The following is a 15,862-nucleotide window of genomic DNA, read 5'->3' as shown; positions in this document are numbered from 1 at the left end:
CTGGCTATTCAACCATCGCTGGTACAGTAATTCATTTTCAATTGTATACATTCTTAATTTCCATTCACCTTAAGAGCAATTGATAAAAGCTGATTGCCAATCTTTATTGTGCCACAGTCCATGGACTGTGGCACAATAAAGATTGGCAATCAGCTTTTATCAATTGCTCTTAAGGTGAATGGAAATTAAGAATGTATGACGGCAGGCCACACCGTATCATATTGCAACAGTTCGTTGCAAATTCACCATATTGGCCACATCTAATCATCGTGCAGACCGGCCTTCTCACTCTAGAAATGGTATTGCATGGTGTCCGTCCAGCCATGATTGTTCGGACTTATGTTGCTTTCTCCCTCGTGCCCCCACAACCACCTCCACCCATGTTGCTACCACATGATGACACCACGCACCCGAGGGCCACCATGATGACATCCCCAAGATCACCAACTAGGCTTCCAAGCCTCAGATCAGGCCTCAAAGACTTCGACCTAAGCCCCTAAACCAGCTCCGGACCTGGCTTCTCTCCCAGCCTCAGATTATGACTTGGCATCCGACACAACCTGCTCTCTGCCACCACCACAGTGTCTCCTCCCCCAAGAACCTCACATTCCCACCTACTCAGCCAGTTTTGTGCTCACCGCCACCACAGTGGTTTGGCGCCTGGACATCCCAGCTGCGATGCTGTCCCAGTTAGTGAACCGACTGTCTCACGGTTCCAGTCTACACTGCCGACCGCTCTGGCCTCCCGGCTACAGCCACTATTAGCTCTCCCCCTCTCAGGTCCAGCTGGCCCCTTTTCCACTGCTACAGCAGTGGCTCACCCCCTCTCTCTGTCAGTGATGACCTCTCTCCACCTCATGACCAGCCAGTGCATGACTGTTTCTCCCACAGTGACACACCCTCCCTCTCCACCAGTGACAAACTCCATCTTCGCCTCTGGTCCCACTCGTTCTGTGACCGCTACCCTTGCAGTGCCTCACCTTCTCTGCCAGCGACGACTGCTCAGCCAGCTATATATGCCTTCTGCTCCTGCTCCTCCAGCTGTGGCATTTGCCCCTATTCCTCACAGCTGTGACCTCTCAGTTCAGTGAGCCGATTGCCTCAATGTTCCAGTTTACACTGCTGTCCGCAGCCCAGCCCTGCCCTCTTGCTCTCCATTCCCTCTTGACGGCAGACCTGGTTCTTCCTCCACCCAACACCCTCCACTTCAATTCAATTTGCATCCAGTCTTTTCCTCACTTCGCCAGTAGATCCTAACGGCAGCGTCTCTCCCCCTCTCTCTGCAAGTGAGGACCTCTCCTCAGCTCAGGTCCGTTCAGCCCTATGAATGCTGCTCCAGCAAAGGCTCACCCACTCTCTGCCAACCACTCCCCACTTAAGGTCCCTCCGGCTGCCTCCCTGGCCTTCTTGTAATTACAAAGGCGTCATCTGCTCAGCTCACCCTTCTCGCCGCTAGGATTTGGATCACTACTCCATGGTCATGGATCTAGCCGTTCGTTTTGGTGGCGCTACAATCTACGAATGCCATTGCCTGCTTTTGATTGCCACTGCCTCCAGGCTTCTGCAGTGATATGTCAGCACATACTCGGGGACTCTTGACAGGTCTACGGGCGCCTCTTCACCACAGGTGTCCATCGCTGCGATCTCCGCGGTTGTTCATCCCACCCTGCCGGTATCCCGTCTGCCCCGACACCAGAGGCCCCTGAGACATTCTGCACACTGTCTCTGCTCCACTCCACCCCCTCTTCCTTCCTCTGGACAATGCTCGGCCTTGGCTTCCTCCTCTGTGGTGAGGGGAAAGCAGTCATCCCCCATGCTCCAACGACCTGGTTACTAAGTTTGCCTTCAGCACTCCAGTGGTGGCTCACCCCCTCTGCCCATGACAACTTCTCTTCACCGTTGGTCCCATGACTGCCACCCCAGCAGTGCCTCACTTTCCCGCCATGAACTCCCACATCTCAGCCAGTTGCGTGCCAACTGATCTTGCAGCGATTCGGCCCCCGGTTTTACCAGCTACTAGATGTGAACCAATTGCCTCTGTTCAATTATTCAGGTGCCGGCCACCGCCCGCCCTCATCACCAGCCAATCACTATTGACATCCTGTCTGACTGCATCCAGATGCTGAGATTAAGTTACGTCTCTTTCGCAGTCTCTCTACGCTGGGATTGAGGTTTATTTTTCATTTCCTGTGACGTTAGGAGTTTACATCCTACATTTTCTACCTACATCCCTTCTCAGCATGTCAGACATCCCCGTCCTTGACAAATATACCTTTAACATCAAACACAATAAACCAATCATTTTGACAGAACCACAACAGTGTACCTGATCCGGCTAACATCTACCCTCAGCCCTTACCAACCACTCACTTACTTCCAACAGCTCAGACAATATCAACATGCCTCTCCCTCCGATTCACTGTTCATCACCAAATCTGGTTCCATTCCCATCTGAGACAAATACTATCACTGTATGGCTATCCTGCCGATCAATTCTCAGGACTTATCCTTCCATGTCGGAGCTGCATCCATGGCAACTTCGACATAGCATCCCAGACCATACAACTCCTCGCACGCTGGTCCTCTCAAGTCTCTCATTCCTACATCTGCTCTGACATCAACATCAGGAGAGCACACAACATGCTCATCTCTCAGAACATGCATTAACTCAAGCACTATTTTCTAGTCCCTGCCTCCTTTCACGGACACCATCTACCTCAAGCACCGACTCCTACCCAACCAGCCAAAAAAATAGTTTTTTTTTCCCTTGCCAAAGTTGCTTCTGGTTGCTCTTCTGGGGTCTAAGGTTGAGTCATTCCGTGGGCATCTCGTCCATACGCTGTACTACCTCAGATATATTGCCAACCATTCAGCCCCTGCAGTCTAGAACAACTCACTTCCTGTCCAGGGTCTGACTAATTTGGAGTGCTTGTTTTGGGGATTGCATCACTACAGCAGGCTAAATACCATGGCCTGTTGTCTACAATCCAACCTTTACAGAGTCCCCCCCCCCCCGGATTTTTTTTTTAATGTCATTTCAATGTCTGGTCCTTAAACTCGTGCAACCCCTCTCTTTTTCGCATGGTTCTGCATGCCATGGAAAAGTCCCATCCCAAATCGGAAAGAAAGGCTATCGAGGCCTAATGACATTAAACAACATGGTTAGCTAACAGGGTAGGAGAAACATGTAACATCCACACATGGTCTCACTGACTCACTTGGTCAAATGAGCTGGAACATCCCTTGTCAGGTGACAGAGTTCAGTGTGGCTGCTCTTCCTGCCACAATAGATATAGTATACCTAGGGAAAGTTCCAGGTAGAAGTTGCCCTATAGGATCAGCTTTACCCCCCCACTAAATGCTAACCTTAACAGGAGCGGAGGCATGCAGAGAGGAGAGGTGGAGAGGGGGAAGGAGGCAGAGAGTAGAGGAGAGATAGGACTCCATTCAATCTGTATGGCTGAAGTGGTACCAATTGCGTGATTAAAATGTAAAGGATATTTCCAATTGCGCCGACATGAATGCAGTCTCGGCTAATGCGGGAACATGGCCTTTATATTTAAATCACGCTGTAACACTGAACTTCCGTAATACGGATTGAATAGAGCCCTTAAGCGAGTCAGAGAAAGTCAGAGGCAAAGAGAATCAGAGCGCAGCAGAGGGAGGCCTAGAGATTCTGATCGTACCTTGAGGCTGGAGCAGGAGGAGCGTTGCTCCCTCGTAGAGGAGCTGCCTCCATTCTCTGTTGTCCGTCTCTCCTTGGCCACCGGCTCCATCCTACACAGATGGCTCTCGTTTTCCTTGGGCAAAGTTCCCCTAATGAAATTTCTTGGCATTGATGCATGCAACCCTGCAAATAGATAATTCAAGCATGTGACCCAGATCTCTTCCTATCCAGAAAATAAGTGTGTTTGCAGCAGCATTGCTCCAGTCCGAAGGCTAGGAAGGCCAGTGGATTCAATTAGTTTGAAGAGTTTTTAGGACTGCAGTCCACGGGCAATAAATAAATAAAACACTATTTTATTAGAAAAACAAGTGGTTTTAGTAGCATATCATAGATTAAGACTACATATAATCAGATTTGACACACTTTGGGCAACAACAACCAAAAAATCTAAAAGGGGAGACTGCCTAAGTCCTAGAATCTTGCTCCTACTTCCAGGAATGTATTGATGAATCATTCATTCAACCAAAGAGCCTTATACATGAGAACTATGTGATCTAGACGCAACCTGTCCAGAACACCCACCCACCTCTCTCTCTAACACTCACTCACTTGCGCAGACACTCTCTTTATCTCATCCATTTCCCCCTCTTTCTCTCTCCCGCACTCTCCCCTCCTTCTCCTCCTTCCCTGTCTCTCAGGCAGCCTACAACCTTATGAATAGTAAATAGCTTCCCCTCATCAAACTCAAATGATCCAATCCAGATAGAAATATACTGTAGCTGCAAGCAGCCATGCTGGGGATCAAGCTTTAGCCCTGCAGTGTAACCATCAGAACAAATTGGACACATCATTCTTGGATGAGCTACAATATACAGTGGGGAGAACAAGTATTTGATAACCTGCAAAATCGGCAGTTACAAAGCATGTAGAGGTCTGTAATTTTTTTCATAGGTACACTTCAACTGTGAGAGACGGAATCTAAAACAAATATCCAGAAAATCACATTGTATGATTAAGTAATTAATTTGCATTTTATTGCATGACATAAGTATTTGATCATCCACCAACCAGTAAGAATTCCGGCTCTCACAGACCTGTTAGTTTTTCTTTAAGAAGCCCTCCTGTTCTCCACTCATTACCTGTATTAACTGCACCTGTTTGAACTTGTTACCTGTATAAAAGACACCTGTCCACACACTCAATCAAACAGACTCCAACCTCTCCACAATGGCCAAGAGAGCTGTGTAAGGACATCAGGGGTACAATTGTAGACCTGCACAAGGCTTGGATGGGCTACAGGACAATAGGCAAGCAGCTTGGTGAGAAGGCAACAACTGTTGGCGCAATTATTAGAAAATGGAAGAAGTTCAAGATGACGTTCAATCACCCTCGGTCTGGGGCTCCATGCAAGACCTCACCTCGTGGGGTATCAATGATCATGAGGAAGGTGAGGAATCAGCCCAGAACTACACAGCAGGACCTGGTCAATGACCTGAAGAGAGCTGGGACCACAGTCTCAAAGAAAACCATTAATAACACACTACGCCGTCATTGATTAAAATCCTGCAGCGCACGCAAGGTCCCCTTGCTCAAGTCAGCATATGTCCAGGCCCGTCTGAAGTTTGTCAATGACCATCTGGATGATCCAGAGGAGGAATGGGAGAAGGTCATGTGGTCCGATCAGACAAAAATAGAGCTTTTTGGACTAAACTCCACTCGCCGTGTTTGGAGGAAGAAGGATGAGTACAACCACAAGAACACCATCCCAACTGTGAAGCATGGAGGTGGAGACATAATTTGGCAGGATAGCCTAGTGGTTAGAGCATTGGACTAGTAACTGGAAGGTTGCAAGTTCAAACCCCCGAGCTGACAAGGTACAAATCTGTCGTTCTGCCCCTGAACAGGCAGGATTTGTTCTTAACTGACTTGCCTAGTTAAATAAAGGTTAAAAAAAAAATATATATATATATATTTGGGGATGCTTTTCTGCAAAGGGGACAGGACGACTGCACCGTATTGAGGGGAGGATGGATGGGGCCATGTATCGCGAGATCTTGGCCAACAACCTCCTTCCCTCAGTAAGAGCATTGAAGATGGGTCGTGGCTGGATCTTCAAGCATGACAACAACCCGAAACACACAGCCAGGGCAACTAAGGAGTGGCTCCGTAAGAAGCATCTCAAAGGTTTCTGTACCAAATATTAAGTTCTGCTTTTCTGATGTATCAAATACTTATGTCATGCAACAAAATGCTAATTAATTATTTAAAAATCATACAATGTGATTTTCTGGATTTTTGTTTTAGATTCCGTCTTTCACAGTTGAAGTGTACCTATGATAAAAAATTACAGGCCTTTACATGCTTTGTAAGTAGGAAAACCTGCAAAATCGGCAGTGTATCAAATACTTGTTCACCACACTGTGTGTGTGTGTGTGTGTATATATATATACACACATACAAAAGTATGTGGGCACCCCTTCAAATTAGTGGATACAGCTATTTCAGTCACACCCGTTGCTGACAGGTGTATAACATCGAGCACACAGCCATGCAATCTCCATAGACAAACATTTGGCAGTAGAATGGCCTTACTCAGTGACTTCCAACATTGCACCGTCATGGGATGCCACCTTTCCAACAAGTCAGTTCATCAAATTTCTGCCCTGCTAGAGCTACCCCGGGCAACTGTAAGTGCTGTTATTGTGAAGTGGAAACGTCTAGGAGCAGGTCAACCGCAAAGTGGTAGGCCACACAAGCTCACAAAGAGTAAAAATCATCTGTCCTCATTGCTACACTCACTACCGAGTTCCAAACTGGAAGCAATGTCAGCACAATAACTGTTCATCAGGAGCTTCATGAAATGGGTTTCCATGGCCGAGCAGCCTCACACAAGATCCTCATGTGCAATGCCAAGCGTTGGCTGGAGTGGTGTAAAGCTCGCCGCCATTGGACTCTGGAGCAGTGGAAACGTGTTCTCTGGAGTGATGAATAATACTTAACCATTTGGCAGTCCAACGGACTAAGCTGGGTTTTGCAGATGCCAGGAGAATGGTCATGTAGTGTACTTCTGTACTTCTTACCACGTTTCCCAAATAACAGAACTCAAAATCAAGCAAGATCATCTAATATGCTTTTGATATATTTTGGACCATTTAGTCTTCTACTCGAGAACCGCTTGACCGATCAGCACCAAAATATTCCAAGACTATAGTCCAAACAAATCAAATCCAAGTTTATTTGTCACGTGCGCCGAATCCAAACAACATAGGCGTTTTAAGCCACCAACACCACCATGAGGCCAAACAGAACCAAACTCTACAGACTCACATCGCTGAGCATGTGTGCCAAAAATGTGTGCCAAATTCCATGACTTTGTCAAACAAATCAAGAGATATAAATATATGGTGGATCAGACTGTTCTTGCATATGTTGAGTCTTGACAGTGTTGGGTACATGTGTATCACGTTTTATTTCAATACGAATAACCATGTCTGATTTATATGCATGTATGTGTCAGGTCACACCCACTTGAATGTTTACTGGTCAGTACCTGCCATGTTGTTTGAGATGCTAGCCTGGGAACACATGCGTTGTGAGACCTTGGTCCATAGATGCCATGTGTCAAGCTGAATGTAGATTGGTCATTCGGTGCCAGAGGACTAGCGTTTCAAGTGTATTTAATCAAATTCCAAATGGCGGAAAATTCCAAATGGCGGACCTTCTGGGCAAATTTGTTATTTGTGAGTAGAGGGACCTATGTACATCATTTCAGGAGTCTAGCTCAAACGGGTTGAGGGGCGTGAGCTTTCAAAGTATGCATTTTAAAATGCTTGTTATAACGCCACCATGTGGCCAATTGGCCTGGCATTGCATGAGAGGGTGTGACCCGTTAACCATCATGCAAGGTTGCAACCTCCTGGGCCTGACGATCTCACAGGAATCTGCTTTTTATTCACAAATTTTTCAGAAGAAGGGAGTTTATAATCAACGCAACAAATACAGTAATGTTTCACCCAGCTTCGCTGCTTGAACCCCTAATTAGAGTGGTCCAAGTAATAACCCACCCTACCTCAGAGGAAAAGCACAATGCTGAAAGACTGATAACCAATTACTGTTGGGTCACTACAGCCATCCCACCTCACTCTGTGACCAAATACCACACATATTGCATCCTTAATGAAATCAAATAAGGCTTTCTATCATGTCTCATTATCTTGTCCATTATCTGGGATGTAACATGGTCATTATCTGATATTTACATTAGCTGATGAAAATTGACATGGGGCCGGGGAGCGAGAGCGAGACCTCCCCATTAGTCATGTGAGAGCGCTATGCTGCATACAGCAGGGTAAGTAGCTGCAGGGTGTCACTCAGCAGGCGATCAGAGCCGAGTGTTGATTGCAAAAGGCTTGTCTCTCTCTGACTCACCTAGAGAACAAAACATTAACACAATAACAACAGCCGATAAGAAAACGAATTCACTGGTAAGGCCTACAGTGCTTACTTACAGGTCCTGATACAGACCTGGATAAACAGTCTGTATTTGAAGCCGTGGCCCACATTGAGTGAATTACTCAGGTTAGTCATGAAATTAAATCTTTCCAGCAGGGCTTTAATAAAGAAAAACAATATTCTACTTGTTGAGCAGGAGGGAGAAGAGACGCCAGCACACCACGAGTGCAATGCTGGCTAGCCTGGAAGGTCATTCTCAAAGGAGGAAGATCATAGAGACAAACATAAATTGATTCACACCATGGTAACCTGTTACAGCTACCCTCCAATCCAATCTCTATCTGACTAACTACAGACCACAGAACTCCATAGACTGGAGCTCATGGCTGCTTTACCAGATGGGCAGTTCCAGAACACTCCTGTCTCCAAGGATAAGCTTGTTATATTCACCAATTTAGTAGAGCCACAGTGTTGTTACAATATGATACATTAAGTCTGATTCCCGTTGAATGAGATCTTATTGAGTTATAGGAACTAGGACCTTTTTGACAATATTTCCGCCTGGATCTCTGCATGCATAACACTGAGTCAGGATAAAACGCTGCGGATTATTCCCTTATCGACAAAGGAATCAGAATTAAACAGGATCAGTAGCCTAAATTCTTTAATCATATTTGAGAAACCAGAACAGAAATGCTGCGGTTACTTATTTTCTTCACTGTAACTGGTACGGGGATTAATCAGTAGCCTAGCTGTCATTATTACTCTCCTTGGGAAATAATCACATTGACCACCTATTGATTTTTTCCTGCAGATGAACAAACCTGCTATGTAAACCAAAAAGATGTAAGCACAACGTGTAGGGCACAACATGCGCTCATAAATCTTTCCATTATATATATTTTTTTTTATGCATGGACATGGCAACGACTTTGTGTGCATTTGCTCACAACAAATTGGCCAGTGTTACCTAATGTTGATTTTTCTGTAACATTTCTAGTGTTGATTCAGGAGTTAAATTAACTGTAAGAGTGTTATTTTACAGTATTGTAAAATAACTCCAGTGTTGGTGTTAATAACTAGTGTTGAGTGTGAGAGTGTGATTGTGTCAGTTTTACTCTGTGGAGAGAAAAACGGTCTCATCAAAACCAAGCCCATCATCAGATTTTCCAGCACGCTATACTGCAGCTACACATTTTGGGGATTTTTTTTTAGTATCTCGGTTTTTGCATTTACAGTGATTGATTGATTGATTGATTGATTGGATTAATCTTATGCTACACAAAGATATCACATTTTTCTAAACTAATCCAATCAGATAGTTAGATTTATTGCTCCCATTACTGAAACAGTTGTTCCAGTTTCAATGTTTTAGGAAGTCTCATCACAATGTCCCTAAACTTAAGTCATTCTGAATGCAGGTTGTGGGAGAATAAAAATACCAACTGTTGGATGGCCTAACACGCTGACCAAACCAGACGAAAGTGTGCGCCGTCGCGCGCATGTTGATTTTGTACCCCCACACCAGACACGATAAGGACACGCAGGCTCAAATATCCAAACAAACTCTGAACCAATTATATTAATTTGGTGTTGCTAGCTAATTTGTCCTGTGATATAAACATTGGGTTGTTATTTTACCTGAAATGCACAGTTCGTTCACTCGAAAAGGCAAAGCACACTGGAAAATTATATTGGAGGCGTGGTTTAGTGGGGGTGTGGCTTTCAATTCTTTGTTTTTAGCCACCTGCGAATGGAAGTGTTGTACCAGTTTAAGTGGTCTATGGTTATGTTAATTGAAAGTTTGAGCATGTCCACCGCCAGTCCTAAAGTCTTTGTAAATGCTAACATAACAGCTTTTGGCATTAAAGATGTATAAATATTATTGTAACGTCCTTAATCCAAAACTAGTGATCTTGCCAAGAGGTATGGACGGACCTCTTCATGTAACGGTTAAAAATACTGCATAATGTACCACCATTAATGCAAACTATATTCACTTCCTACTGTTAAAAATACATATTGAGGTGTTATTGCTTTACACTAACAGTGTTAATTCCCTAACTGAGAAAGTGTAACAGCACCAAGCACAGTGTTAATTTAACACTGTAAAGTGTGGACTCGAACGGACATTTACCAATGTCAGTGTTGATTTAACACTGGGGAATTTGCTGAGCTGTAATGTCAGGGAAGCCCTAGCCATTACCATAAACTACTGTATTTAAACTCTTCCGAACGCATAATTTAGAAATCTCAGCAACAGCTCTACCGGTGCCGGTTATGTAACAGGTTCGTAATACCGATTTTACAAACTGAACATTTTGGACAGCAGAATAGTTTAAAGAGCAATTGGGAAAGAAGAAGATTGGGCATAATTTCTCATAATCTCAAACATATAGTGGTCCCTATAAGCTTGGGGCTGCCATTCATTTGACAGTATCTTACAGGCAAAATATTTAGGGTTTTTCATATTACAGTACACATAATATAAATACAGTATCAAAACAAGTACTGTGTGATGACACGGTACAATACTGTAAAATTGTCTGTATTATACAGTAAAAAAGTAAATGCTACCGTAATTGGAATTAATGAATGGATGAATTAATAAAATGAATTGAGGGGAGAGGTTTGTATTTTGCTGTAATTACAAGGGATTGGTGCAAGCAGGTTGGCTGCTTGATAAAGTGTTTACACATTACAACATATTAATGAATATTAGTTTTTTTAATATCACTTGCACTTGTAGATGCTTAAACTGGCACTGACTACACTGCAAAACAGACCAAAAGAACAAGGAAAAATGCTCAACCATTTATGGTTTAAGACTTGCTGCCACTCTAATCTGCCCCCTATACAGTGCTTTGGAAAGCATTCACGCCCCTTGACTTTTTCCACATTGTGCTGTGTTACAGGCTGAATTTAAAATAAATTCCATTTAGATTTGTCACTGGCCTAAACACAATAAATCAAATCGTATTTGTGAAATGCGCTGAATAAAACTGGTGTAGACCTTACCGTGAAATGCTTACTTACAAGCCCTTAACGAACAAAGCAAGTAAGAAAAATAGTAACACAATAAAATAACAATAACATGGCTACATAAAAGGAGTACTGGTACCGAGTCAATATGCAGGGGTTTGGGTTAGTCAAGCTAATTGAGGTAATATGTACAGTGCATTAAATTAAATTTTTTACTCTTCAATCTACAATCAATACCCCATAATGACATTTTTGCAAATGTATTAAAAATGTTAAACTGAAACATCACATTTGCATAAGTATTCAGACGCTTTACTCAGTACTTTGTTGAAGCACCTTTGGCAGTGATTACAGCCTCAATTCTTCTTGTGTATAACGCTACAAGCTTGACACACTTGTATTTGGGGACTTTCTCCCATTCCCATTCTTCTCTGCAGATCAACTTCTGTCAGGTTGGATGGGGAGCGTCACTGCACGACTATTTTCAGGTCTCTCCAGAGATGTTTGATTGGTTCAAGTCTGGGCTCTGGCTGGGCCACTCAAGGACAGTCAGAGACTTGTCCCGAAACCACTCCTGCGTTGTCTTGGCTGTGTGCTTAGGGTAGCTTAGCATCCGATTCATCGGACCACTTCCGTATTGAGCGCGTCACTGGTACTTCCTGATTGAGTTTTTGCTCGTAAGTAGGAATCAGGAGGATAAAGTTATGGTCAGATTTGCTAAATGAGCGATGGAGAGGAGAGCTTTGTACACATCTCTGTGTGTGGAGTAAAGGTGATCTAGTGTTTGTTTTCCTCAGTTGCACATGTGACATGCTGGTAGAAATTCAGAAAAACGGATTTCTGTTTTCCTGCATTAATGTCCCCGGCCACAAGAACCGCCACCTTTGGATAAGCATTTTCTTGTTTGCTTATGGCCTTATACAGCTCGTTGAGTGGGGTCTTAGTGCCAGCATCGATTCGTGGTGGTAAATAGACAACTACGAAGAATATAGATGAAAACTCTTTTGGTAAATAGTGTAGTCTACAGATTATCGTGAGGTACTCGAACGCAGGAGAGCAAAACCTTTAGACCTAGAGATTGCGCACCAGCTGTTGTTGATAAAGAGACACACACCACCCCCCCCTGATCTTACTCGAGGCTGCTATTCTGTCTAGCTGATCCACAGAAAACCCAGCTAACTGTATATTATCAATGTCCTTGCTCAGCCACAACTCTGTGAAATATAGGATATTACAGTTTTTAATATCCCGCTGATAGGATAGTCTCAAATGAGCTCATCCAGTTTATTCTCCAGTGATTGCACGTTTGCCAGTAGAACGGAGGTAAAGGCGAATAATCCACTCCCCGACACAGTCAGCTCTTCATACGATTGACGGGGATTTGAGCCTGGTCCCGGGAAGAGCTGTATATCCTTCGCATCAGACTCATTAAAGAAAAAAAACATTGTCCAATTCTAAGTGAGTAATCACTACTTTCAGTCATAGTAAACAATGGCGGAAACATTATGTACCAAAAAAGTTCAAAACAGTGCCCAAAAAAAATTTAACACACAAAATAGCACAATTGGTCAGGAGCCCATAAAATGGTGGCCATCCCCTCTGGCACCAATGTTAACTGACACCAGTTTTGACTTAAAGTGGCTTGAAAATCTATGGCAAGACTTGAAAATGGCTGTTTAGCAATGATCAACAACCAACTTGACAGAGCTTGAAGAATATAAAAAAAAATGCAAATATTGTACAATCTAGGTGTGCAAAGTTTAGAGATTTACCCAGTAAGACTCACAGCTGTAATTGCTGCCAAAGGTGATTCTAACATGCATTGAATACTTATGTAAGCAATATATTAGTGTTTTATTTTTAATACATTTTTTACAAATGTTAGCATTTTTTTTCCACTTTGAAATGACAGAATATTTGGTGTGGATCATTGACCCAAAAAAAATAAAAAATCACAATTAAATACATTTCTAAGGGTGTGAATACTTTCTGAAGGCACTGTACATTTTGAATTGATGAAGCAGTTTAAATACATAAGTTAAATTGTTGCAGCATCCTCACCCAGGAGTGTAACAAATATAGTCTTACAAAGCACACCTCAAAATATGTTAATGAGCCAAGCGCTCTAACCACTAGGCTACCTGCTGCCATATATGGTAGGGCACTGTATTCGGTGGGGTGGAATTACAGTACCATTCGAAATACAGCAATCTCCCACAATGCACCATCATTTACAGTATGTTGCACAGTGAAAAATATCAGATTTTTTTACTGTTGATAATACCTCAAATTACTGTATAAATTATAGTTTTCTGTTACAGTGTAGGTAGGCAGGTTCCTCACTTAAATTCACTGTGAATCTTTGATGCATGAAAAGCTAAAATTACATGATTTGTGATGGGTACGAGTCATAGCTTTCCAAACACTGAATTCAAAAAACACTCAGACTGCAAGTAGCCTAAATAAATAAACGCTAACTAAAATATAATTGTCTTCCTGGTCGACCTATCTGACAGCTTCGGTCTAGTCCAGCTGTGATGCTCAGTATAAGTAAAGCGTCACTACAAAAGCTATCAAACACTTGTGTAGGAGAAAAAAAATGTTGAGTCACTTACCAAGTCGACCATGAAACAATCACCCTATATTTCCCAATGTGGTAATACAACAACCTATGACAAAAACGCGCGTAATATTCCCGGTGGCAGAGAGTTTGGACAGCGCAGAGTGCGCGGCAGATGTCTCGAGCTCAGGGGAAACTTCTCATATGAATGAAGGGCAGTAAAGCCACCGGTTATTAAAGGTCATAGAAGAAGGTATTTCTCAAAAGTTCTTCTTCCCGCCTCTTGTCATCATCACAGTTCCAATTATCTCAATATTTGACCTCTATCAGACCGAGTTTTCACAACATTCTCGCTGAGAAATTAAACAGTTTGGAACCTAAATCTGTTTGTGCAACCCTACACTGATTGTAGAATTTAGCTCACGCACGTGATAACACTTGAAAGAGAGAGGAGAGCGCGGTATGGTGAGATATGTTTCCTAGTTCCAGAATTGATTCGCTCCAACGCAAAGCTTCTCGATGGACAAAAAGGCTAACGAAAATTAAACACCGTGCCGTTTTGTTTTGAATTTGTTAACCGTTATTAGGTTGTGATTGAAAAGAGGTAAAGTCGTTCATTTTCAAAGGGGCGTTGCGGTGTTGGGCATGATCTTTTCACACAAATGTAATACCAAAACATGTTCTAAGAATCCTAAATCATGTCAGACACTATTTAGCATGTGACGTCTGCAATGCAAGTTTGATGTCAGTGAGAGAAACATTAAGGCAAACAGATGTTATTGTGTGTAGAATTGTTACATAGAATTGTCACATAACAAGGCATAATACACCATAACAATTCTACTTATATAAAGTAGCCTAGTCCATATTATAATCTGGGTGGTTTGAGCCCTGAATGCTGATTGGCTGACAGCCATGGTCTTTTTAAGCAATAAGGCACAGGGGTGTGGTATATGGCCAATATATCATGGCTAAGGGCTGTTCTTAGGCATGATGCTTTGGCCATATACCACAAACCCCTGAGGTTGTAATCAGTAATGTAACTTTTGGATTACCCAAACTCAAGTAACGCAATCTGATTACTTTGTTAGTTTTGGATTACTTTCCCATTAAGAATCAGAATCACCTTTATTCGCCAAGTACATTTACATACACTCAGAATTTTACTTGGTGATATGGTGCTGCTAGTGATAGACAACATTTAGAGACATACAATTGTCCGGTATATGTCTCATCCCAAATCCTGATATTACCAGGTTCTGACCACTAGATGATGCTGTTCCTGCTATTATCCCCCAACGTTAAAGGGATAGTTCCCCCACATTATGAAATTACATTGGTTTCCTTGCCATGTAAGCAGTCTATTGACAAGTGTATGGCAACAACCCATGCTTTGGTTTTGTTGGCCACTATTTCAAATGCTAACTTTTTAGCATTTGTGGCACAAATCCTATACAAGTCAATGGTACCTACAGTGCATTCGGGAAGTATTCAGACCCCTTGACCTTTTCCACATTTTATTAGGTTACAGCCTCATTGTAAAATGTATAAAATATTCCCCCCCCCCCCCCCCCCCCATCGATCTACAGACAACACCCCATAATGACAAAGCCAAAAACAACTTTTTAGACATTTTTGCTAATTCATAAAAAATTAAAACTGAAATATCATATTTAGATAAGTATTCAGACCCTTTACTCAGCACCTTGTTGAAGCACCTTTGGCAGCGATTACAGCTGTGAGGCTTCTTGGGTATGACTCTACAAGCTTGGCACACCTGTATTTGGGGAGTTTCTCCCATTCTTCTCTGCAGATCCTCTCAAGCTCTGTCAGGTTGGATGGGGAGCGTTGCTGCACAGCTATTTTCAGGACTCTCCAGAAATGTTTGATCAGGTTCAAGGCCGGGCTCTGGCTGGGCCACTCAAGGACATTCAGAGACTTGTCCCGAAGCCACTCCTGTGTTTTCTTGGCTGTGTGTTTAGGTTAGTTGTCCTGTTGGAAGGTGAACCTTCGCCCCCAGTGTGTGGTCCTGAGCACTCTGGATGAGGTTTTCATTAAGGATCTCTCTGTACTTTGCTCTGTTAATCTTTCCCTCGATCCTGACTAGTCTCCCAGTCCCTGCCGCTGAAAAACATCCCCACAGCATGATGCTGCCACCACTATGCTTCACCGTAGAGATGGTGCCAGGTTTCCTCCAGACG

General features: G+C 43.2%; 1 protein-coding gene across 1 annotated transcript in view; it reads right to left on the bottom strand.

The window, feature by feature from the left end:
- LOC110501054 (solute carrier organic anion transporter family member 1C1) overlaps window positions 1-14,340 on the bottom strand; it is a 65,968-nt gene extending 51,628 nt beyond the window's left edge. The window contains exons 1-2 of the mRNA XM_036957579.2: window positions 13,717-14,340; window positions 3,687-3,850 (exon numbers count right to left, since the gene is read on the bottom strand). Coding sequence (XP_036813474.2) covers window positions 3,687-3,836 — 150 coding nt within the window. The 5' untranslated portion in view covers window positions 3,837-3,850; window positions 13,717-14,340. The remainder of the gene's footprint in view (window positions 1-3,686; window positions 3,851-13,716) is intronic.
- Window positions 14,341-15,862: the final 1,522 nt, after the last annotated feature.

This window comes from Oncorhynchus mykiss, chromosome 21, assembly GCF_057628025.1.
Source record: "Oncorhynchus mykiss isolate SJ-2025 chromosome 21, ASM5762802v1, whole genome shotgun sequence".
Classification (NCBI taxonomy): domain Eukaryota; kingdom Metazoa; phylum Chordata; class Actinopteri; order Salmoniformes; family Salmonidae; genus Oncorhynchus; species Oncorhynchus mykiss.
Note: the sequence above shows the minus strand (reverse complement) of the source record. Positions and strands in the feature narration are given on the sequence as shown.